The sequence below is a fragment of the Ovis aries genome, chromosome 3 (assembly GCF_016772045.2).
Source record: "Ovis aries strain OAR_USU_Benz2616 breed Rambouillet chromosome 3, ARS-UI_Ramb_v3.0, whole genome shotgun sequence".
Taxonomy (NCBI): Eukaryota; Metazoa; Chordata; class Mammalia; order Artiodactyla; family Bovidae; genus Ovis; species Ovis aries.
The window spans coordinates 225,929,014-225,950,653 of NC_056056.1; the positions used below are offsets into that span (position 1 = coordinate 225,929,014).

A 21,640-nucleotide genomic window follows, 5' to 3' on the forward strand; every position below is an offset into this window, starting at 1 on the left:
GCCGCTGGGTTGACAGGCAGTCCAGCCTGAGAGTGACACGTCTCGTTGCTCTTGCCTTACAGCATCCCCCCCCCCCCCCCCCGCCCCATGAATATTGTGTTTCTGGCTTTAAGCTAGGTACCAGGCGTCAAGGCTAACAATTAGGAAGCCAGGCAAGAGGTCCTGAGTGAGGCCATGAACGGTGTGGGATCAGAGGTAGCTGGGGGATGAGGAGAAAGGCCTGCGTTCCTGAGCCGTGTGGGTGAGGAGACGGGGCAGCTGACAGGGGCTCCAAGGCCTCTGGTGTAAGAGGGACTGGGGAGGAGAGCATGTGTGGGGATCCCAGCAGAGGTCTGGGGCTCAGGAGAGCCTGGCTTGGCCTGACCTACGGCATTTGTGGACACACTGGTTATAGCAAAGGGTGGAAGTGGATGACACGGCCTGGGAGAAAGTGTGGACTAATCGGGGGACCCATCTAGAAAGGAAGTGGAAGGGCACCTAAGAGGGAAGCTGGTGGACAGGTCAGCGAGGGGATTCTGCTGACATCCTTGGCAACTGCAGGGCTGGGCAAGGGGAGGGGAGGCGCGATAGCAGACCTCACTGGTCCAGGCGTCAGGAGTGAGCCAGATAGTACAAGACTCAGACGCCGCTGGGAAGGGTGCCGAGGACTGTGGAGCCTGGCTAAGCTGTTTGGAGAAAGACCAGGAGGCGTCCAGGGGTGCAGGTGCCTAGTGAGGTACCCGTGTTAGAGACTGTTCCCGGAAGCCCTCTGGGAGGCTGGCGGGGCTGTGACCGGGCCGTGCCCTGGTCAGGGCCTGGCGGAGAGGCCATCGGAGCGCGGAGAGTGGTGGTGGACAGCGGCGGCTGTGCAGAGGTGGTGTGGAAACGTGGGCCCGACCACGGACGCCCGGGGTCCTGGCCCAGGACAATGTGGGCAGTTCCCTGTTCCTGAGGGGGAGGGGAGGAGGAGCAGAGCCCCGGCAGCGGCATCCCTGGACACTTCCTGCCGGGCCCTGGGGCCTCAGGGGACAGCTGGATCGTGACGAGCCCTCTCCCCGCGAGGCCCCAGGGGATCATGGCCCTTCAGCCCCTCCCTCACACGGCTCCTGGCACCAGCCCCAGCCTCCACACCCAGGATCTCTCCTTGGCAGGGTCTCCCTGGCGCTGCTGAGGCAGTGCGCCCTCATCCTTGGCCTCAGTTCACCTGCCAGGGCTCCTGACCCCGCTCCAGGAGACGCCTGGGGTGGGCACACAGGACTCCATCCTGAGACGCAGGTCCCCGGGCCCAGGTGGGATGTGTGGGGGCCTGGGCGTGGGGACGGGAGCGCTGTCCCCAGCTCCGTCCCCTGCCCTACCTAGTAATCTCTACTGCTTGGGCTCCCTCCAGCCCCTGGGGGTCTACCCCACTCGCCACTGCCGCCCTACTTTGCCCCGAAATCCAGGTGGTACCACGAAGGCCAGATGTGGGGGAGAAGAGGGTTTCTTCTAATGATTGGTGCCTGTTCCCTGAGCCATCACCCAGGTGCTCTTGGAGGCCCTCTCTGCCGGGGTGGGGAGAGCACCGTCTGGCCTCTTCAAGAAGCTCTGCTCTGGATCTGAGCAACTGGGCGAGGCAGCGGGGACAGAGGCTGAGGAGAGGGAGCCAGGCAGCGGAAACCAGGTCGAGTAGGACAGAGCTGGGTCTCCTGGGAGATGCTGGCCCTGCACTGGTGAGGGAGGAGCAGACAGGCCTGCTTTCAGGGGCGAGTGATGCTCAGGACGCCCTCCGAGATGTGGGGCAGGTGCCAGGCAGCCAGGCAGGATGGCACCAAAGTGGGGGAGCCCAGGGGCGGGGTCCTTAGCCCAGTTCAGGCAAGGGCAGAGACAGGCAGGCGGGCCAGCAGCTGGAGGGAAGCCCTTGGGCCAGCGGCAGCACAAGGCCACAAGCACCCCCAGGGCCGGGTGTCTGCGGAGCATCTGGCACACAGGGCTCCGAGTGAAGCCTGTGGACGAGGGCCACAAAGCGGAGAACAGGGCACAGGCGGGCCAGCAGCCCACCCAGAGCCGCCTCGTCTGGCCTGCACTTCCCCTCGCCCTGCAGCTCCGGCGTGCTCCCTCCCATGGCAGCGGCCCACTGCCTCCGAGCCTCCTCCTGGGTGTCTGGCCAGCAGGCCCCCCACCTGGCTGTGCACTGTGGTCCTGCCGGGGCCTTGCTCGCTCAGGGCTGGCGCTAACTCTCTCTCTCATTGCTCTCTCCTGCCCATCTGCATGTGGCTGCTCTGTCTAGCTGCGCGGTGGTCCCGAGCGCCGGCTGTGTAAGTGAGCATGCCCATCCCATGCCTCTCACCGTCCGTGCGCTGCCCGCCTGGATCTCTGCTGTGCTTGGCCTCGTGGGGCTCCGGTGCCACGGCCCCCAGGGCTCCGCTTGGCCACAGCAGGGGCGTAGGGAGAGACTGGGCGGGGGCGATGTGGGATACAGGCGTGGCTCTCCTCTGGAGGAGCCTCCCTGTCGGGCCTCCCACCGAGGCCATGCTGGGGGGTACAGGGGCTGAAGGCCGGTCCTGTCAGCTGACGCTGGGGAGTGAAGACCATCTGCGTGCGCGTGTGTGTGAGTGTGTGCTGCTTCTGCACACGTGCTGCTTGTCACTGTCGTGGGCAGGCCACTGCCGCTCCTGCCGCCGCCGCTGCGTGTAGGGAACGTCCGTGGCTGCCGCTGCTGTTGCCACTGCGTGTATGTAACATGTGGCTGCCGCTGCTGCGTGTATGTAACATATGTGGCTGCTGCGTGTACGTAACGTGTGGCCGCTGCCGCTGCGTGTATGTAACATATGTGGCTGCCGCTGCCCTTGCTGCTTTGTGTATGTAACATGTGGCCGCCGCCGCTGCGTGTATGTGACACATGTGGCCGCCGCCACTGCATGTATGTGACACGCGGCTGCCGCCGCTGCGTGCTTGCCTGCACATGCTGCTGCTCCGTGTGGGTGTGAACGCCGCCTGCTGTCTGTCTCAGGCCTCATGGACAGTCCAGTCTTGCGCCGCCACCAGCCTTTATCAGGGCCCAGCCAGGCCTGCAGCCGGCCCAGGTCTCTCTGGGCCTCATGATAACAGCGGGAAGTGCTGAGGGGTATTGCCAGCCCTACTCTCTGTGGTATGGGTGGATGGGCCGGCGTCCAGAGCCGGTGTCGCAGGCTGTCAGGAACCGGGGTCAGCCCTTTGCCCCAGAGGCTGTCCCTGCTCAGGCAGCCTGCTCTCGGAGCCCCGGGGGAGGAGGGGGGCCCGGGCGGCTCGCACTCCATGCGGCCGAGGGCTCCCCATCCCCCAGCAGGGCACTGACTGACTCTGGGGGCCAGGCCAGAGGAGCCCCAGGGTCCTACCCTCCTTTCTCCCTCTGGCCCTAAGGCTACCCGCCCCCGCCCCGTCCCCGCCCCCAGCGTCCTCCTGGCCGCTGGCCCCGCGCCCCTCCGCCCGGCCCCACCTTGCCTGGTACCCCTCACCTGGCCTTGACCCCCTCTCCCTCCGCAGGCTCTTCAGCAGCCTCGGTGAGCTGAGCACCATCTCAGCGCAGCAGCGCAGCCCTGGGGGCCCGGGCGGCGGGGCCTCCTACCCGGTGCGGCCCGGCGGCCGCTACCCTGTGGCGCGGCGCGCCCCGAGCCCGGTGAAGCCCGCGTCGCTGGAGCGGGTGGAGGGGCTGGGGGCGGGGGCGGGCGGCGTGGGGCGGCCCTTCGGCCTCGCGCCCCCCACCATCCTCAAGTCGTCCAGCCTCTCCATCCCGCATGAGCCGAAGGAGGTGCGGTTTGTGGTGCGCAGCGTGAGCGCGCGCAGCCGCTCGCCCTCGCCTTCGCCGCTGCCCTCGCCCGCGCCCGGCCCGGGCTCCGGGGCCCCCAGCCCCCGCCGGCCCTTCCAGCAAAAGCCCCTGCAACTCTGGAGCAAGTTCGACGTGGGCGACTGGCTGGAGAGCATCCACTTGGGTGAGCACCGCGACCGCTTCGAGGACCACGAGATCGAGGGCGCGCACCTGCCGGCGCTCACCAAGGACGACTTCGTGGAGCTGGGCGTCACGCGCGTGGGCCACCGCATGAACATCGAGCGCGCGCTCAGGCAGCTGGACGGCAGCTGACGCCCCCCGCCCCCTCCCCACGCCCCGGCCGCGCCCTGCGGGCAGGGCCCCCCTCCGCCCCGGGCTGCGGGCTCGGCCCACTCCCCAGCCCCCACCCTACCGGCGCCCGGGCCAGGAATGTTGCATGAATCGTCCTGTTCGCTGTCGCTCGGAGACTTGCCCTGTACATTGCTTAGCGCCCTCCCAGGCCGTCGAGCCCCACCCAGCACACGGTCAGGAAGGGCGCGGGCCGTGGGGGGGCTGGAGCGGGAGGGGGTCGGGGGCGGGGTGCTCCAGCCTGACCATCTCCCGCTGAGCTCCTGGTGGCTACTTTCCCAGAGGGGGTAACCTAGTCCAGCATGCGAGGTCAAGACACACCTTGGTGACTGGGGGGAGGGGGGAAGACATTGGGGTTCTCGGTTGGGGGCCAAGGAGCCCCCTGTTTTGCATATTTTAATCCACTCTATATTTGGAACAAGAAAAGGAACAAATATCTCTGTCCTTAATAGCTTCCCTTCCCCTCCCCTCCAGCCCCCGGTTCCGCTGCGGCTGCCCAGTCTTCCATCTCTGGCCCCTCAACTGCCACTGCCGCCCCACATGGGGCAGGGGACGCTCCAGCTGGTCTGGGGTTGGCCAGGGTCCTCGTACCCGCCCCGGGGCCCCGCTGGGCCCCCTCCCCTCGCTGAGCTATGGTGTTCCCCACCGACCCTTCAGGTGCTGCGTGGAGGAGGGGCGGCAGGCGGCGACTCCTGTGGGCCCTCGCTCGGTCACGCGGCCTGGGAGCGCCGCCCGGGGCGGGTGTGGGCGCAGGGCCCTGGCCCCTGCCCCCGGCCGACTCCCTCACAGGGTCCCCCCCCAGCAGGGGTCTAGCCTCCTCTCCGCGCTGCTGGGCGACTACAGCAGAGAAGCCTCCCTGCCTCAGACCTGAAGTCGCCAGTTCCGCCCTGTGTGTGTGTGCGCACATGTGCGAGTGTGTGAAACTCGGGGTGCGACTGAGTGCGTTGGAGCCCCTTGTGTGCCTGACTGGAGGGTGGCCCCAGGGGACCACTCTGGACTAGTGTGGGGGCTTCGGAAGCTTGCACAGGGTGCGTGCATGGGTGTGTGCTGTGGAAGCGCCCCGTCTCCACTTCCAAAGAGAGTCAGAGGTCGTCTTGCACCCTGGGACCTGCTGTTGGCGGAGCCTGTCCCTCCAGAGCCTCGCGGAGCCTGAGTGGGCCTTCTTGGTGAAGCCTTGCTGCTTGGGAGAGGCCCCCAAGGGCCCTTGGAGGCAGTGCTCCGCCCCCGCTGGGCTTCTAGGGGGGGTCATAGGGGCACCCCTAGAGTCAGGCCCCTGCGAGCCTTGGGGAGAGGCAAAGACCCCAGTGGGCGCCCCAGCCCCCCTTACTGTGACTCCTCACACTCAGCAATGACCTGTGGGGTGGGGGGCCCGGGACGTTTTTAAACCTAGGGTTTGGAGTCTGGACTAAGCTCCATCCACGTCACTCACGAGTTTCTGTTTATATTTCTAGCTTTTTTTAATAAAAATTAAAAAACCCAGAAAACAGAAGTTTTCACAGCCCAGGGGCTTGGCACGCCGGTCTGTGCCCACCCGCCCCGCCCCGGCCCACCGGCCCCATGCCCTGGGCAGATTCACACCCAGTAACCCTTTCACCAACAGACCAGGTCACACCCACGCAGCAGTCACCGTAACAGGCTGCCGCATACACACTCGTCTCACTCACCTGTGGGTTTTGGTTCCGTTCAGTTTGGGTTTTTAACTTTACAGGGTCAGCTCCGCTTCGCCCCTCCTTTTGTACGGAGCTCCACCTGGGGGGTTTCTGCCCCTGCTCCAGCCCCGAGGCCTCCTGACCCTGATGTTGTGATACACCCCACAGAGATCTATGTTTCTTATATTATTATTATTGATAATAATTATAATATTATTATGTAATAAATTTATAAGAAATGAAACCATTTCTCAGTTGCCTACTTGAGGAGATACTGGAAGCGCAGACTCTGCCCTCCTATGGAGAGGTCACACAAACCTCCCTGGCCCTCAGCAGGCATTTGGCCGCCTACACTGATGACCTACGGATCCTGTCTCTGACCCGGTCTCTTTGCTGACCTCCGTGTCCGCGTGCCTGGCTTCTTTGTGGCTCGCCCTCTCTGAGTTGTGCTGGCCCTGAGCCCGTGCTTCCTGAGCTGGAAGCTTCTCTTTCTGCTCACCAGCCTAGTGAATGACCCCTCCTGAGCTAGAAGTCTGGGTATCCTCCGTGGCCTCTGTCCACTCTTCCCGGTAGTGTCCAGCTGCCCCTAGATTCTGCTGCTCCTGTCTTTGAGCCCTCTCCTGTCCGCCTGTGTCCTCCTGCCCCAACAGCTCCTGCCTAAGTTCAGATCTCCCCTTGAGCCGGCTGCCACCAGCCACTAATGGGGCCAAGCCTGTATGGGACCTGGTGGGGAGGGTGGTAGCTCCCAGGACGGGCAGGGGCACCTCAAAGAGTGAAGGGGGCGGTGTAGTCAGGCGGGTGGACAAAAGAGACCCAGAGGGAGCCGTGGGAGGTGGAGGCTGCGTCGCTGAGGCCTGACGGCCGGAAGCCGCGGACGCGGGCCATCAGACCAGCTGGGCACCCGGCGGGGTTCTAGGAGGGCAGTGTGTGCAGAGCCACGCCATGCTGAGGTCAAGGTGGGGCGTGGGCATCACACATGGCAAATGTAGACCTCCACTCAGGATGGGGCCTAGTGATGCCTCCAGGGAAGTGAGACAAATGCCGGGAAGGATAAGAATGGTGGATGGAGTGAAGCCTCGTGTGCAGAAAGGGAGTGAACTCAGGTGTCTTTACCCGGGGTGGGCAGGAGGGCAGAGCAGCTCTGAGAAGCAGGTGGATGTCTGGAAGGCCTGCTCGGGAAGGCAAAGGCCCTTTTGAGGCTGAGATGGTGACCACTGGCAGTGGGATCTTGAGAGAGGCTTGCCCTCTGTCTAGAAAGCCCCACAATTTCTAAGTTTCATATTTTCACATTTTTGGCTTCATTTTCAAGTTGGAAACTGTGGTCGTCCCACAGAAGTGGCCTAGAAGGAAGTGGGGACCTGGGAGGGTCTGAATGTGGAGGCACAGGGGGGTCTCTGAGTCCCCTGAGCTCAAGCGCTGCGGCAGCTGTGGGTTGGCCTCCTCTTAGCCGCGTGTGGGACCCTGCGTCCAGCTGGAACCGGGCCCGGACCTGGGGGCCAGTCCAGCAGGCACGGCAGTGGGATCATGGCGTGGAAATGGCATTGCCGTACTGACCCTGGGTCCTGGGGAGAAGACGGATATCCCACGGGTCAGAAGACACCTCAGTGCCTCAGAAAGTGAGTGAGTCAGAACCTTCAAGAGCGGGACTTGGCGAGAGAAGCCTTGGTCAGAGGAGCAGGTGGTGGGATGGCAGAGGGTCGTGGCGCTGAGTGAGCCGCCGCCTCCCGGCGCCTCTGGGCAGACACTTTCTCACTCAGGATGGTGCACTCCCTGCCTCCTCCTGCCCCCTCACGGCCTCAGAACGTCCCAGCTTTATCCCCTCAGGGGCCCTGAGCATCTCACCAGCACGCTGTCTGCAGCATGGAGCAGGGAGCGCTTGGCGGGTGGCCGTCGCCGCTGACCGCCCTGCAGGTCCTGTGGGCAGCTCTGGGCACTGAGGCTGAGCACACGAGGAAGGTCCTGCTCTGCAGGGAGCACCGTGTGCTGGAGAATGACCGGGTGGGTGGGAGTTAGCAGGCTGGGAAAAGTGAGGCGGGAGCCTGCTGGGGCTGGGCCGGGGGTGGGCACAGGACGGTCCAGGTCGGGGCATGCAGAGGGAGCCAGCGGGGGAAGGAGGCTGGGGAAGCGAGAGGGGCTCGCAAGCGGGGAGGAGGAGCCTCAGGAGGGGGGACCCCTTGTTCTGCCCCCCGTGCTGGGAGCTCCACCTTGGCCTGAGCGAACCACCAGGAGCCATGGAGACCCCGTCCTGTGTTCCCAGAAGCCTCACTGTCCTGTGCCTTCCTGTCTCTCCTTTGCTCTTCAGGACAGTGTGGAGCAGGCAGACGAAGTCACTCTCCCGTTAGGTTTAATGACACAGCTAAACCTGCTGGTCGGGTGTGTGACCCTCAGCGTATAACTGTGTCTGCGAGCAGGGGCTGGAACCTGTTTGAGCGTCAGGAGTGGCTGCTGCTCTGCAGAGTCACACAGCAGCTTTCTTCTAAAATCTAGACACCGGATCTTCAAACTTTGTTATTCCATAAGCCCTAAATGTTTTGAAAATCCGGGTACCCCTTTCTGTTTTAAAGCTTTTATTTTACATTTTCATCTCATATTTTAAAAAGCTTGTAAACAAGCTTGCAAACATGACTTCCAGAAAATTGTACATGTTAACATTTAAAATCAATGGTTACATCATTCTGTTACATGATTCACAGGAATCTAAATTCCATTTCAATTTTATGCCCATCAGAATCTTGTAAAAACACCTGGATAATCTTTAACAGTCGAAACTGTAACATCACTTATTGAATTCCTGCTGCCATTTCTTGAACGATATTTTCAAAGTCTTTTCTGATTACTTTATTAGGCACAATCTGTTACCGAGTTAAAATAAGCAAGTTCTCAGGTAGGTGAAATAGGACCTTGCAGGCCTTCAGATAGAGGAGGTGAGGCCACCTGCCATGAGAGAGAGACAGAAAGACACCTTGGAAACTTATGTATGGGAGAGGAGTCCTCCTGAAACTCAACTAGAAACAAGTCTCGTGACACTCAGGCATGGGAAGTTAGAGACCCCCAGCAGACACGGTGCCCAAGAGCGAGGCCGGTGGAGGGGGCAAATCCCCCCACACTCAGGGTGCGGAGGAGGAGGCCTCGACACGCAGCGGCAGGGATAAAGCCCTTGTGCCACTCAGATAGCTGGTGCTCCTGAGACCCGACTGCATTCTTCTCAGGGAAATAAAACCTCTTGCCTGACAGGAAGGGAAATAATGAAGACTGAACTCAAGTAAGGAAATTAAACCACCCTGCTTCTCACCAGGGGGATAAGTCCTTGTCACTTCCTAGTAAATAAAGATGAAAGGCGTGCTCTGGCTTTGTAATAAGAGAGACAAGACCTTCTGGCCTGCAGGGAGAGTAGATTTAGGGACAGTCATGTAGAGAAAGTGGTAACTTCCTGACAACGAAATGCATGAGAGGGTGTCTCTGGACTCTGGAGAGGAAATGAGATGTCCTGACGATTAGATAGGAGAGACGGAGATGCCTGATGCCCAGGGATGAGGGGGGCTCACAGAGGGAAGAGGAGGTGTGCTTGTGCTACAGCAGGAGAGGGGAGACCCCTTGGTCACTCAGAGAGAAGAGGCAGGGCCTCCAGATGCAGAGCAGAAGAGATGAGGCGTGTCAGGTGGAGACAAGACCCCCCGACACTCAGGGCCTGTAAGACCTGCTTGTGCTCAAATGGGAGATACGAGATTTCATGGCCCTCAGATAGTGGAGATGAGACCTCAAGACACTCAGGAAGGGCAGGAAAGACTTCAGACGCGGTGGAGTTGGGAGATTCGGATGCTTACGTAGAAGAGAGGAGACCTCGAGGTGCTCAGGTGGGGAATATGGAAGCTTAGGATTCCGACAGGGGGACCAGGACCTCCTCCAGCAGGAGCCTGGGGACGGCCTGGCAGTCAGGTGGGGACACGGGAGCCCCAGCACCTCAGTGTGTCAGTTGAAGGTGCAGAGCACTCACAGAGGTGAGACGCAGCCTCCTGACACTCCGCGGCCGCGAGACCTTTCGGTTCTTAGGTAGAGAAGATGGGACAAAGTCACTCTCCCGTCTGAGGTCTTTGGTCCTGAGCTGGAAGAAAAGAGAGATCCCCACAGTCAGGGGGAGGAGATGATAGCTTCCATCAGCAGGTAAGATATGAGCGACCTACTGGGCGTTCAGTTAAGGGGGATGTGACATGAAGGTCACATGAGATGAGAAATTCAGTTAGTTCAGTCGCTCAGTCGTGTCTGACTCTTCGCGACCCCGTGGACTCCCCAGCACACCTGGTCTCCCTGTCCATCACCAACTCCCGGAGCTTGTTCAAACTCATGTCCATCAAGTTGGTGATGCCATCCCCCCACCTCGCAAGCAGAACATTCAGTTAGAGAAGATGCTCAGGGAGGAGAAGTGGGGTCGTCTGAATATCTGAAGCGCTTCGCACCTGGAAAGAGGACAGGAGGTGTCCTGACACTTGGGCCGGAGAGGTAGGTGGTGCCTCGTGACCGTCACGTAAGTGAGGAGTGACTCCTGGCCATTCGGACAGGCCAGCTGAGACCTTGTGCCCAGGCACAGGTGCCGAGGCTGCTCCTGCAGCAGGTAGAGATGTGACCTTAGCACGCGCTGGCAGGGGAGGTAGGACTTTTCACCATCCAGGTAGGTGAGCGGAGCGTTTTTCTGTTCCGGGACACGAGATGCTGTCTCCTGACAAGCAGAAGCAGCATTATTTCATGACATTCAGGTATCTGTGCTGAGAATTCCTGCCACTCAGGTACAGAAGACAACTTTCTGCGTTGCGTTTCTCCCGGAAAGGAGACCTGGAGACATCCGGGCAGAAGATGCGAGACTTTGTGGACCGAAAAGTGGGCTTCATAGTTCTAAGCTGCTGCTGCTGCTAAGTCGCTTCAGTCGTGTCCGACTCTGTGCGACCCCAGAGACGGCAGCCCACCAGACTCCCCCGCCCCTGGGATTCTCCAGGCAAGAACACAGGAGTGGGTTGCCATTTCCTTCTCCAATGCATGAAAGGGAAAAGTGAAAGTGAAGTCGCTCAGTCGTGTCCGACTCTTCGCAACCCCATGCACTGCAGCCCACCAGGCTCCTCCGTCCATCGGATTTTCCAGGCAAGAGCACTGGTGTGGGTGCCATCACTTTCTCCGAGTTCTAACCTAGGGAAAGTCAGAATGGTCTTTAGAAAGGGTGCTGAGAGCACGCCCTTGGAAGAGGGAAAGGGTTCGCCTTCTGCAGGGTTATGGTCTGTCAGTCTGTGGAGCCTGACTCCCTTGAGCTGCTGACGCGCTGGACCGTCTTCTCACAGAGGGGCTGACCGTGGGTACAGTTTGCGCGAGGGCTGGGGGAGGCTGTGCAAGACGTCGGGAAGTCGCTGCAGCATGAACCGCCTGGCCTGGTTTCTGGAGGGTGGGGGTGGGACGTCACCCTGCTGATTGGTCGGAAGGCCGTGAAGCTTTGTGAGGTCACTGGGCTTCCAGGCCTGGCCGGGGCAGGCGTTTGGCAGAGATGCTGCCAACTGCCGTTCTGCTGGTCTTGGCAGTATCTGTGGTCGCCAGAGATAACACCACGTGTGAGTAAGTGTCAGACAACTTGGGGAGGGGGAGGGTGTCTTGAGTAACAGACCCCGTGCAGACTCCCTCTGTCTGGGGCTCTGCAGAAAGCCAAGCTGGGGCCTTAGCATTCCCCTGGGTCTCACGGTGCTTGTGCCCCACATCGCCAATGCGGACCTTCCCTCCTCCCGCCATCCTCAGCCCAGAGCCCCCAGAGCCCCTGGCATCTAGAGTTTCCTCCCGAGAGGAACTCGGGGGCTTCTGCAGAGCACAGGCCGGTCTCCACTGCCCCCCGTCCCCACCAGTGACCGGCTTCACTGCCTCTTGAGCATCGAGTCCTGGAGCCTGGGAAACACCTCCCCCCGGCCCTGCGCTTTCCCCAGAGATCCCAGGGCCTCCTCATGCAGCACCTCGGGGACCCCCACTCCATGTGTAGACTCCCAAGCCCCCTAGGTACCCTGCAGTCCCAGAAACTCCCTCCTTCTCGCCAGCGACACAGAGCCCTGGGCGTCCGCCTCCGCCCCGGCCCGCACGCCTCCCCCCGGGTCACCTCCGCCTGCGCCGCTCTCCTTCTGCTGCCGCCCAGCCCAGCCCTGCAGCCCCGAGCCCCTCGGGCTCCTTCCTGAGCCTCCAGCAGGGTCACCCGCTTCACGCCCACGCTGGCTCCCTCTCCTGCCCAGCCATCTCCCGTTCTGCTAGGGCCCTTGGTCTGTCCTGGCTGCCTGCGGCCCCTCTAAGACCCGAGAAAGCCCCCCGGCTGAGCATTTCCCGGAGGCCCTGGCCGCCTGTCCCGGCACGGCCCCCAGCACCGCTGCTCAGCCGTGCCCCCCTGGACTCCCACCCTGGGGCTGCCCTGCTGGCCCGGGACCCCTCGGAGGCTCCCCCTGTGACCGGCCTCAGGCCCCTCTCCCCTCGCTGCAGAGGCGCCGGGCTGGCCTCGACCTGACCCGCGCCCGTGGTCTCTCCTCAGTGGCCCCTGCGGGGTCCGGTTCAGGCAGAACCGGCAGGGGGGCGTACGGATCATCGGTGGGCAAGACGCCGCCCACGGGGCCTGGCCCTGGATGGTCAGCCTCCAGATCTTCACGTACCACAACAACCGGCGGTACCACGTGTGCGGGGGCTCCCTGCTGAACTCCCAGTGGCTGCTCACGGCCGCTCACTGCTTCAGGATCAAAAAGTACGTGCGGGAACTCGCTGAAGGGGTCTGCGGAAGGGCTCTTCTCAGAACCGGGCCTTCTCCAAGGGTCTCAGTGCCAAGGGTCCCTGAGGCTTCGGGCCTAGTGGCAACCAGACCGTGGGGCTGGCCCGGACCTGCTGGGGATGGGGCTGTCCGAGGGTCACGGCCATCAGCTAGTCTGCAGCCAGCGTGACCTGGCCTACCTCTGTGCCCACAGAAAAGTGACCGACTGGAGGCTGATCTTCGGAGCTAAGGAAGTTGAGTGGGGGACCAATAAGCCAGTGAAGCCGCCTCTGCAGGAGAGATATGTTGAGAAAATCATCATTCATGAGAAATACTCCGCGAGCTCAGAGGCCAACGACATTGCTCTCATGAAGATCACCCCTCCTGTTACCTGTGGGCACTTCATTGGACCAGGATGCCTGCCTCACTTTAGGGCAGGCCCACCCAGAGTTCCCCAGACATGCTGGGTGGCTGGCTGGGGATTCTTACAAGAGAATGGTGAGTACGGCTGGGCAAACCCCGTCGACGTGGTCTTAGGTGAAGGGGGAATACGGTGTTGCGTGCCTGAGCCCTACCCAGTCCCTAGCCCTGCGCTGTGAGTGGATCCTGTCGCTGTCCCCTTTCACAGCCGGAGAAACTGAGAGTGAAGCTCCGTGTCCAGGGCCCCTCGCCAGTGGCTGCTGTGGCCACCAGGGATGGCTGGGCGGCACGCATGGAAGAGCCCCTCGGCATCTTTGGAATGGGGTCAAGGCTGGGCCTGGAGCTCCAGGGCTGCCTCTGGAGGTGGGGGTCATGCCTTGAGGCAGGCAGCATGTGGTGAAGGGCCATGGATGGGATTTCCCTCTCCGAGCCTCGGCTTCCCCATCTGTAAATGGAAGGGCCAGGTCACATGGTCTCCAAGCTCTGCGACTCCTGCCCGTGGCCCCTCCTGGCCATCTCTGCCCCCGACCCTTGGCCGTCGGTCCCACCCAGCTGTTACTGTGTGTCCTCTGTAGACCACGAAAGGGGCTGCTGCTGGGCGGGACTTTGTGCGGGTCAGCAACCTGGGCAGCGTGTTTCTGGCAGTGGGGCAAGACCGAGTAGAACAGGCCTCTGTATGTGAGCTGCACTTTCAGCTTCCCGTAGGCGGGCACGTGAATTTTCACCAGCCATGTCAGGGGTGTGAACGCATGATTGAAATGGACTTGGCGCTCAGTCTCCTTTCTGTTCACTGATGGAAAATCTGGGCCTCCTGGGGTTTAAACCTCAGTGTTTTTTGCGTCTTCTACTCTTCTCCTCTCTCAAAGCTGGTTTTGGTTTTCGGCAGGACTGCTGCCTGTGCCGCCCTGGGGGAAGGGTGTCTCACAGCCCCTGCCCTGGCCTGGGGTGTCAGCCTCTGTCTGGCTGCTGGCGTCTGTGGCTCTGCCGCGGCTCCCAGAGCAAGCGCACACTTTCTTCTTGCTCCACCCCCAGCCCTGCTCTGTCCACCTCTCCAAACTTGTCCTCAGCTTTCGGGGGGTTCTTGCAGTCCCTGGGAGGCTGATCTCAGGGTTTCCACCCCTCAACCCTCTGCTATCCTTTTGCTCAGGAGAATTGTAGGCTCCCATCTATATCCTGGATGTCACACAAGGCCTCTCTGTTCTAGAATCACCTTGAATTTAATTCAGTTTCTATCCCTTTCTGTTTGTTTTTGCAAACCCATCCCCTAAACAGTGAAAGTGTTTAGCTGCTCAGTCGTGTCTCACTCTTTGGGGCCCCCTGGACTGTAGCCCGCCAGGCTCCTCTGTCCCTGGAATTCTCCAGGCAAGAATACTGGAGCGAGTAGTCACTCCCTTCTCCAGGGGATCTTCCCAACGCAGCAATTGAACCTGGGCCTCCCGGGCCAAGTCTTGAAGAAACCCCCAGGCTCCTGTGATACTCCTTCTGACCTTTCTTTATCTGGACCTACCGCTTCCTTGAACTCAGATGCTTTGGGGCTGGAAGAGTACTTTTGGGGATCAGTCTCTTTTTCCATCAGACTTTTAGTGTCTGCAGGCTTTTGGGCATTTGATATTTAAAGCCAAGGTGCTGAGATTGAGAAAGCTCTTATTGTGTCTCAGGACACCTGTCTCTTAGTGAATTGCATGGCTTCCGAGGCTGTGGGCTCTGCCATAGATTTAAAGGGTCACTTTAATGGCCAGCAAGCCAGGCTTGTGCTTGTTAGCTCCATGTCACCTGTACCTAAAGGGCAGGGAATGCATGAGCCCCTCCCTGCTTAGGTGGGAAGGAAAAGTGGGGGCTAAGGAGGCTGGGGACATGACCGAAGCCTCGCAGACATGCATTCAGCAGCCATCCACCGGATGCTTACGGGAGCCCTCCCCAGCCACAGTGCTCTGTGGCTTCCCTGCTGGCCGTGCGCCCCGAGTCTGCCCCTTCCCGCCCGTACTGCACACGGTGTTCAAACCCTCTGGGCGGTGGCTGGGCTGTGGGTGCTGCTGTGGCAGGGCTGTTGGCATTCTCCCGTCTGTGGGACCACATCATTCAGAGGGTACAGTCGCCTTGGCTCTTGGGCTCCAGTTCAGTTCAGTTCAGTTGCTCAGCTGTGTCCAACTCTTTGCGACCCCATGGACTGCAGCACGCCAGGCCTCCCCGTCCATCACCAACTTCCAGAGATTGCTCAAACTCATGTCGATCGAGTCAGTGATGCCATCCAACCACCTTATCCTCTGTCGTCCCCTTCTCCTCCTGCCTTCAATCTTTCTCAGCATCAGGGTCTTTTCCAGTGAGTCAGCTCTTCGCATCAGGTGGCCAAAGTATTGGAGTTTCAGCTTCAGCATCAGTCCTTCCAATGAATAGTCAGGACTGATTTTCTTTAGGATGGACTGGTTGGATCCCCTTGCAGTCCAAGGGACTCTCAAGAGTCTTCCCCAACACCACAGTTCAAAAGCATCAATTCCTTGGCACTCAGCTTTCCTTATGGTCCACCTCTCACGTCCATACGTGACTACTGGAAAAACCATGGCTTTGACTAGATGGAGCTTTGTTGGCCAAGCAACGTCTCTGCTTTTTAATATGCTGTCTAGGTTGGTCATAGCTTTTCTTCCAAGGAGTAAGCGTCTTTTAATTTCATGGCTGCAGTCACCATCTGCAGTGATTTTGGAGCCCAGAAAATAGTCTGTCACTGTTTCCACTGTTTGCCCATCTATTTGCCATGAAGTGATGGGACCAGATGCCATGATCTTCTTTTTTTGAATCTTGACTTTCAAGCCAACTTTATCACTCCCATCAAGAGGCTCTTTAGTTCCTCTTCACTTTCTGCTATAAGGGTGGTGTCATCTGCATATCTGAGGTTACTGATATTTCTCCTGGCAATCTTAATTCCAGCTTGTGCTTCATCCAGCCTGGCATTTCTCATGATGTACTCTGCATAGAAGTTAAATAAGCAGGGTGACAATATACAGCCTTAACACACTCCTTTCCCAATTTGGAGCCAGTCTGTTGTTCCATGTCCAGTTTTAACTGTTGCTTCTTGACCTGAATATCTTGACCTTAATTTCTCAGGAGGCAAGTCAGGTGGTCTGGTATTCCCATCTCTTGAAGAATTTTCCATAGTTTGTTGTGATCCACAAAGTCAACAGCTTTGGCATGGTCAATAAAACAGAAGTAGATGTTTTTCCAGAACTCTCTTGCTTTTTTGTATGATCCAACAGATGTTGGCAATTTGATCTCTGGTTCCTCTGCCTTTTCTAAATCCGACTTGAACATCTGAAAGTTCACGGTTCATGTACTGTTGAAGCCTGGCTTGGAGAATTTTGAGCATTACTTTGCTAGCATGTGAGACGACGGCAATTGTGCAATAGTTTGAACATTCTTTGGCATTGTCTTTCTTTGGGATTGGGATGAGAACTGACCATTTCCAGTCCTGTGGCCACTGCTGAGTTTTCCGACTTTGCTGGCATATTGAGTGCAGCACTTTCACAGCATCATCTCTCAGCACCTGGCCTTGGGCTTGGGCTCCAGGCCAGATGCAATGTCAGTTGCTCCAGCCACAGTGCAGGCTGGGGCTTTCTTAACCCCTGGTCATGGCCAAGCATCTGAGGCTATAAAGGGAGTTCTGACCTGGCCTCAGTGGTCATTTCAACCACCTGTGCCCTGACAGGCCTGCTGTGTGTGGAGGCATCACCGCAGGTCTGTTGCCTCCATATCTGAATAAAGATATGAGGCCCATGGGAGGGACTCATCAGCCCAAGTCCTGCGGGTCCCGTCCACAGCTGGATGGAGGCTAGAATGCAGAGGATGACCTATAGCCAGAATGAAAGGTGTGTCCTGGACTCGAGTCTAGAGAGGAAAACCCTTGGTGTGAGTCCAAGGTTCCCTACTGTGACCTAGGGAAGTGGTCTTCCAATCTCCTGATTGGAGAAAAGGGGAATAACTGTTTCTAACTCATGAAGTGCCTGTGAGGAGTGAATGAGATGAAGCCTGTGGGACTCAAAGTAAGTGCTCAGCATGTCCTTGTTATAATTGTCAATATCATGGCAAACTTCCATAGGCCAGCATGCACCCTTAACGTGTGCGGCCCTTCAGCTGCCTCCGCCGCCCTCCGTCTGTCGTCGGTCCGCAGTCCCCTCCTTCCTCTGTCCCGCAGTCCCACCTCTCAGGTCTCGTGTGCTCCTCCAGCGGTGCTTCCTTCCCTGCAGGGGTGGGTAAGGAGAGGCTGGAAGGAGGATGAGGAGAAGCCATAGGCCTCCGCGGCTCTTAGGTTCAAGCGGAGCATTTGAGGCCGTTGGGGGCTCAGTGGTGGGAGGAAGGCAGGGCTTTTCCAGACGTCTTGTGTGCTTACTGACCACTGAGTTGCCTGGCTGTAGCCCGCAGGACATCCCCTATGCTGCAGGAGGCGCGCGTGGACCTCATCGACCTCGGCTTGTGTAACTCGACCAGATGGTACAACGGGCGCATTCGTTCAACCAACGTGTGCGCAGGGTACCCTGAAGGCAAGATTGACACCTGCCAGGTAACTCTCCGCCGGCGCGCTCGTGGACGTTTCCTTTCTGGATCCCTGAGCAAACCTCCCTGGTCTCCCACTGTCTGTAGTCACTACGCGCTTGGGTGGTGACACGCATATGCTGCCCAACAACGACTCAACCACCACAGTTAGAGCTTTCTCCCACCCTCACACAGAGAGCATGTCCCCCGAACACTGCCCGGGAGAGAACGCTTACCTCTTCACCAGAATGCAGAAGGGCCAACCCACTTGTACACACACGCTCCTGCGCCCACGTAGAACCATACACAGAGACACATGGGCTTGTGTTTCCTCCCATCAGTGCAAGAAAACCCATGGAAATCCCTACCCTTCTCACAGCCCCAAAGAAGTTGTTGGCACCACCTCAAACTCTGCCATAACTGCCCGTGTTCACGGCAGCAGGAGGCCGCGTGACTGCAGAAACTGCCCAGAGGCCTCGGCCCTTCTGGGCAGGGAACGTGGCTCGGGCAGAGCGTGACTTCTGTATCCTTCTGGGCAGGGGGACAGCGGCGGGCCTCTCATGTGCAAAGACAGCGTGGAAAACAGCTATGTGGTCGTGGGAATCACAAGCTGGGGGGTAGGCTGTGCCCGAGCTAAGCGCCCCGGAGTCTACACGTCTACCTGGTCCTATCTGAACTGGATCGCCTCCAAGATAGGCTCTACCGCCGTGCACATGATTCAGTTGCCCACCGCCTCCCCCGCTTCTACTCCAGGGGCCCAAGCGAGCCCTGGCTCCGTCCAGCCTTCCGTTCGCCCACCTTGGTTCTTCCAACACGTTCCTCGACCACCTCCCTCTCAGCAAGCTATTGCCGTGGCCCAACCCCTAGATCCCTCAAACCTCCGACCCTCCATCCCATCTGCCACCCCCTCCCGACGACCACCCCCACCGCAGCCGTCCACTAGGCCTCCCCAGGCGCTCTCCTTTGCCAAGCGACTGCAGCAGCTCATAGAGGTCTTGAAGGGAAAGGCCTTTCTGAACGAAAAGAGCAGTTATGAAATGGAAACCACAGACCTTCCAGGACGACACGCCTCCTGATCTGAGCCCATTCTCGGCGGACCCAGCGAAGCCCTCACTCCTGAGGGAAAAAAGACGCAATAAATGGATATAAATACAAATATAAATATATATGCACTAAGAGACGCTTTCTGGACTTCTTCCTATATGCCCTCCCCAACTTAATCCCTCATCAGATCTACCCTGCCTCCATTCACCCTTGTATTGTATTAATGATGTTGACTTAAAAAAAAAAATGCACAACGTGAGTTGTGAGTTAAGTTTTATTTGGGGTAAAATGAAGGACTCGAGCATGAGAAACGGCACTTCAGACAGCTCTGAGAAACCGCTCCAAAGAGGCAGTGGGGGAAGGTCAGTACATGTGAGATTTCTGGTGAAGGGGGAATACACGCAATCAAGCACACTTTTGTTTTTAGAGGTTTCTGCTGGTCTCCTGAAGATCCCTGCTGGTCATGAGGAGCAGACAGCATCCCGAAGGATTTTAGTGCTTTTCTAGATATGAGGAGATTGAAGACTTGGGGTCGTAAAGCTAGCTCCTGAAAATACCTAACTGTCTGAAGACCTGTCCTGTCGGTTTTCCTGGAGCGCCAAGAGCCTCCTGTCTGTCCGCTTTTCACCCTGAACTCTTCTCAGAGGGTGTGGAAAGTCAGCAGCTGGAGCGGCACCTGATTTCATTCTTGTAGAGGTGGATGGCAACTGCCAGTTTGTAGCTGACCAAGTCAGTTGTGTTTTTTAACGAGAACAAGATGACCTGGGGTCATATTCCAGGTAATTATTAAGTGCTGGTGTCTCTGCATATTAAATCAAGGGGCCGGGCAGCTCCCTCGAGGTGAGCTGACTGAAAATGAAGGGTGTGCGTCCAAGTCTGCTGGAGGCCACGCTCTCCTGGTGCAGAGAGACAGACCCACGAGAGGAATCTGTTTTTAGTTGTTTCTTCTCTCCTCCTTGAGGTGGAGAATTTTCCCGTGGGCCTGTGATCTGCAGGTGACACTTGGGTCTCCTTCCTGGAGAGACAGGGCTGAGCTCAAGCAACACTGATGGGAGCCGGCAGAGAGCAGGCAGTGGGCTCTGGTGTGCCTTCTGCAAGCTTCTCACGCACGTGAATAGAACCTGATCCCCTTCTTCGATTTCCCTTGCTCCTGCTACTCCTTGGCTTCCGTTTCCACTTATCAAATGCAGGCATTTCAGTATCAGCACGCGCGCAGCCCTGCCTCTCCCTGCGCTCCACAATAGGGGCATTTACGAGGCCGTGGTGTCCCGGAAGGGGCCTGCCAGTCTTTCAACACACTTCCCCACCTCTAAGCCAACACTGGTTCACAGCAAATTCATTGATCCTTGCCGACCCAATTGATGCCTACATTTTCATTTTAAAAATTATGAATGAAGCTGTTTGTACGCTTACATTTTCATTTTAAAAATTATGAATGAAGCTGTTTGTGCGTGGAGTGAGACTCTCATCTGCCTTCATGTTCCCGTGGACACCCTGGCCCTGAGAATGGCTCGCAGATCCTGGAGCAGACACCTCTGCACAGGGGCAGGAGGAGCAGGGAGGGAATGGGCCAGCTGTGTGTGTGCAGAACCACCAAAAGGGTTCGGGCACTTGAGGAACATGCTTACTTCCTTAGGGATTGTTAGGCATGACCAATATTCTCAAAAGTTAGAATTCGTAATGAAACGTATTGCTAGGAAGAATAGCAGAAAATGATTCCACGATGGCTAAACCTACACATGGTAAAACTCAGACACTGGAAAGCCGGGCATGTTGGGAATAACATGTAAAGGGGCAGAAGTTCTCGCTGTGAATTTGACTGGTACATGAAACCTAGTATTCACAAAGAAAAAGCTGGACGAACCAGTGAATATGATTGCAGTACATTTTAAATGGAAGTGTAAAACATGGAGGTAGTTCATCCTTAATATGATCAAGAAACAGAAGCTAGCTTATTGATGTTTTCTGAAGAAACTGCATTCTTGCTAAAGAATCATCACTGACCCCCCTCTCTGGTTACAGATGAGTCTTTGCGTGGAGACGTGCTTTCAGAGTGGAATGGCTGGGCGGTACGATAGGTGTAAGCTTTGCTCTATGACTACACCCCAAAGGTGTCAGTGCAATCAACGTAGTGAGCATATCCACCACTCCCCCAAAGTTTCCTTGTGGGACCTTGTAATCCCACCAGCCCTTTCCTCCCTGGCTCCAGACAGTCTCCAATTTGCTTTTTCTCATTGTGTGTTAAGCTGGATTTCTAAAGATTCTATACAAATGGAATCACACACCAAGTAGTTCTTTCTGTCTAGCTCCACTCCGCAGAGTCGTGCTGAGCCCCCTCTGTATGGCAGTGTGTGCAGCAGCTCGCCCCTTCTCATCGCTGGCCTGTTCATCGTGCAGCTGTAGCGCAGCTGTCCGCTCACTGTCGCTGGGTCTTTGGTCCTGTTAAATGAAGCAGCAACGCGCGTTTGGGTGTGGACACGCGCTTTCATATCTCTGCTGAGTGTGTGTGGAACGGCTGCATCTTATGGTAGGTGTATGGTTAGCAGTTTTTAAAACTGCCAAAGTGTCTTTTTTTTTTTTTTTAAATGGTTTAAACGTTTCACTTTCCACCAGCAGTGGGAGAGCGTTTCAGTTCTTGAGCTCCTCACCAACACCTGGTCTTGACAGCTTAGTGGTGAATGGTGAACGGTGTCACCGGATTTGTGGTCTCTGAAAGAGAAGATTTAACTCTGGGACCAAAGACATTCTCAGTCACTCAGAGGTTTTTTTTTGTAGATTTTATTTAAAGTGAAAGTGACATGGAGAAGGAAATGGCAACCCACTCCAGTGTTCTTGCCTGGAGAATCCCAGGGATGGGGGAGCCTGGTGGGCTGCCATCTCTGGGGTCGCACAGAGTCGGACACGACTGAACTGACTTAGCAGCATAGAAATGAGCATTGTGTAGAGTATATTTAAGTATGGTCTATTTAAAATCTAACAAAAAATTGTGTTATTTTGAACAAAAATCAATTTTAATATGCTCATAAGACCATGGTGACTAAAACAAGTTTATATTTTTTGTTAAAATGTTAGCAAGTATGTGAAGTGATCTTTAAATTCTAAACACCTTTCAAAAAATCTAAAAAGTGAACTGCTTATGTGTATATA

The 21,640-nt window shown here is 57.6% G+C and overlaps 2 protein-coding genes across 6 annotated transcripts in view; both read left to right on the forward strand.

The window, feature by feature from the left end:
- SHANK3 (SH3 and multiple ankyrin repeat domains 3) overlaps positions 1-6,004 on the forward strand; it is a 51,135-nt gene extending 45,131 nt beyond the window's left edge. For all 5 annotated transcript variants that reach the window (XM_042247966.1, XM_027968291.2, XM_042247968.1 and 2 more), the window contains one exon: positions 3,481-6,004. In XM_042247966.1, coding sequence (XP_042103900.1) covers positions 3,481-4,075 — 595 coding nt within the window. In that variant the 3' untranslated portion in view covers positions 4,076-6,004. The remainder of the gene's footprint in view (positions 1-3,480) is intronic.
- Positions 6,005-6,117: 113 nt separating this feature from the next.
- Positions 6,118-18,632, forward strand: ACR (acrosin). The gene is made up of 5 exons (XM_004007058.6): positions 6,118-11,352; positions 12,299-12,505; positions 12,723-13,006; positions 17,332-17,477; positions 17,989-18,632. The coding sequence occupies exons 1-5, from the start codon at positions 11,285-11,287 to the stop codon at positions 18,523-18,525; spliced, it is 1,242 nt and encodes a 413-aa protein (XP_004007107.2). The 5' UTR covers positions 6,118-11,284; the 3' UTR covers positions 18,526-18,632.
- The last annotated feature ends 3,008 nt before the right edge of the window (positions 18,633-21,640 follow it).

Excerpts from the sequence above, each read along its gene's own strand:
- ACR (XM_004007058.6), top strand. The coding sequence starts at position 11,285 with ATGCTGCCAACTGCCGTTCTGCTGGTCTTGGCAGTATCTGTGGTCGCC. Across the intron at positions 11,353-12,298 it reads AGAGATAACACCACGTGTGA|TGGCCCCTGCGGGGTCCGGT; the intron begins GTAAGTGTCAGA and ends GTCTCTCCTCAG. Across the intron at positions 13,007-17,331 it reads GGGATTCTTACAAGAGAATG|CCCGCAGGACATCCCCTATG; the intron begins GTGAGTACGGCT and ends GCCTGGCTGTAG.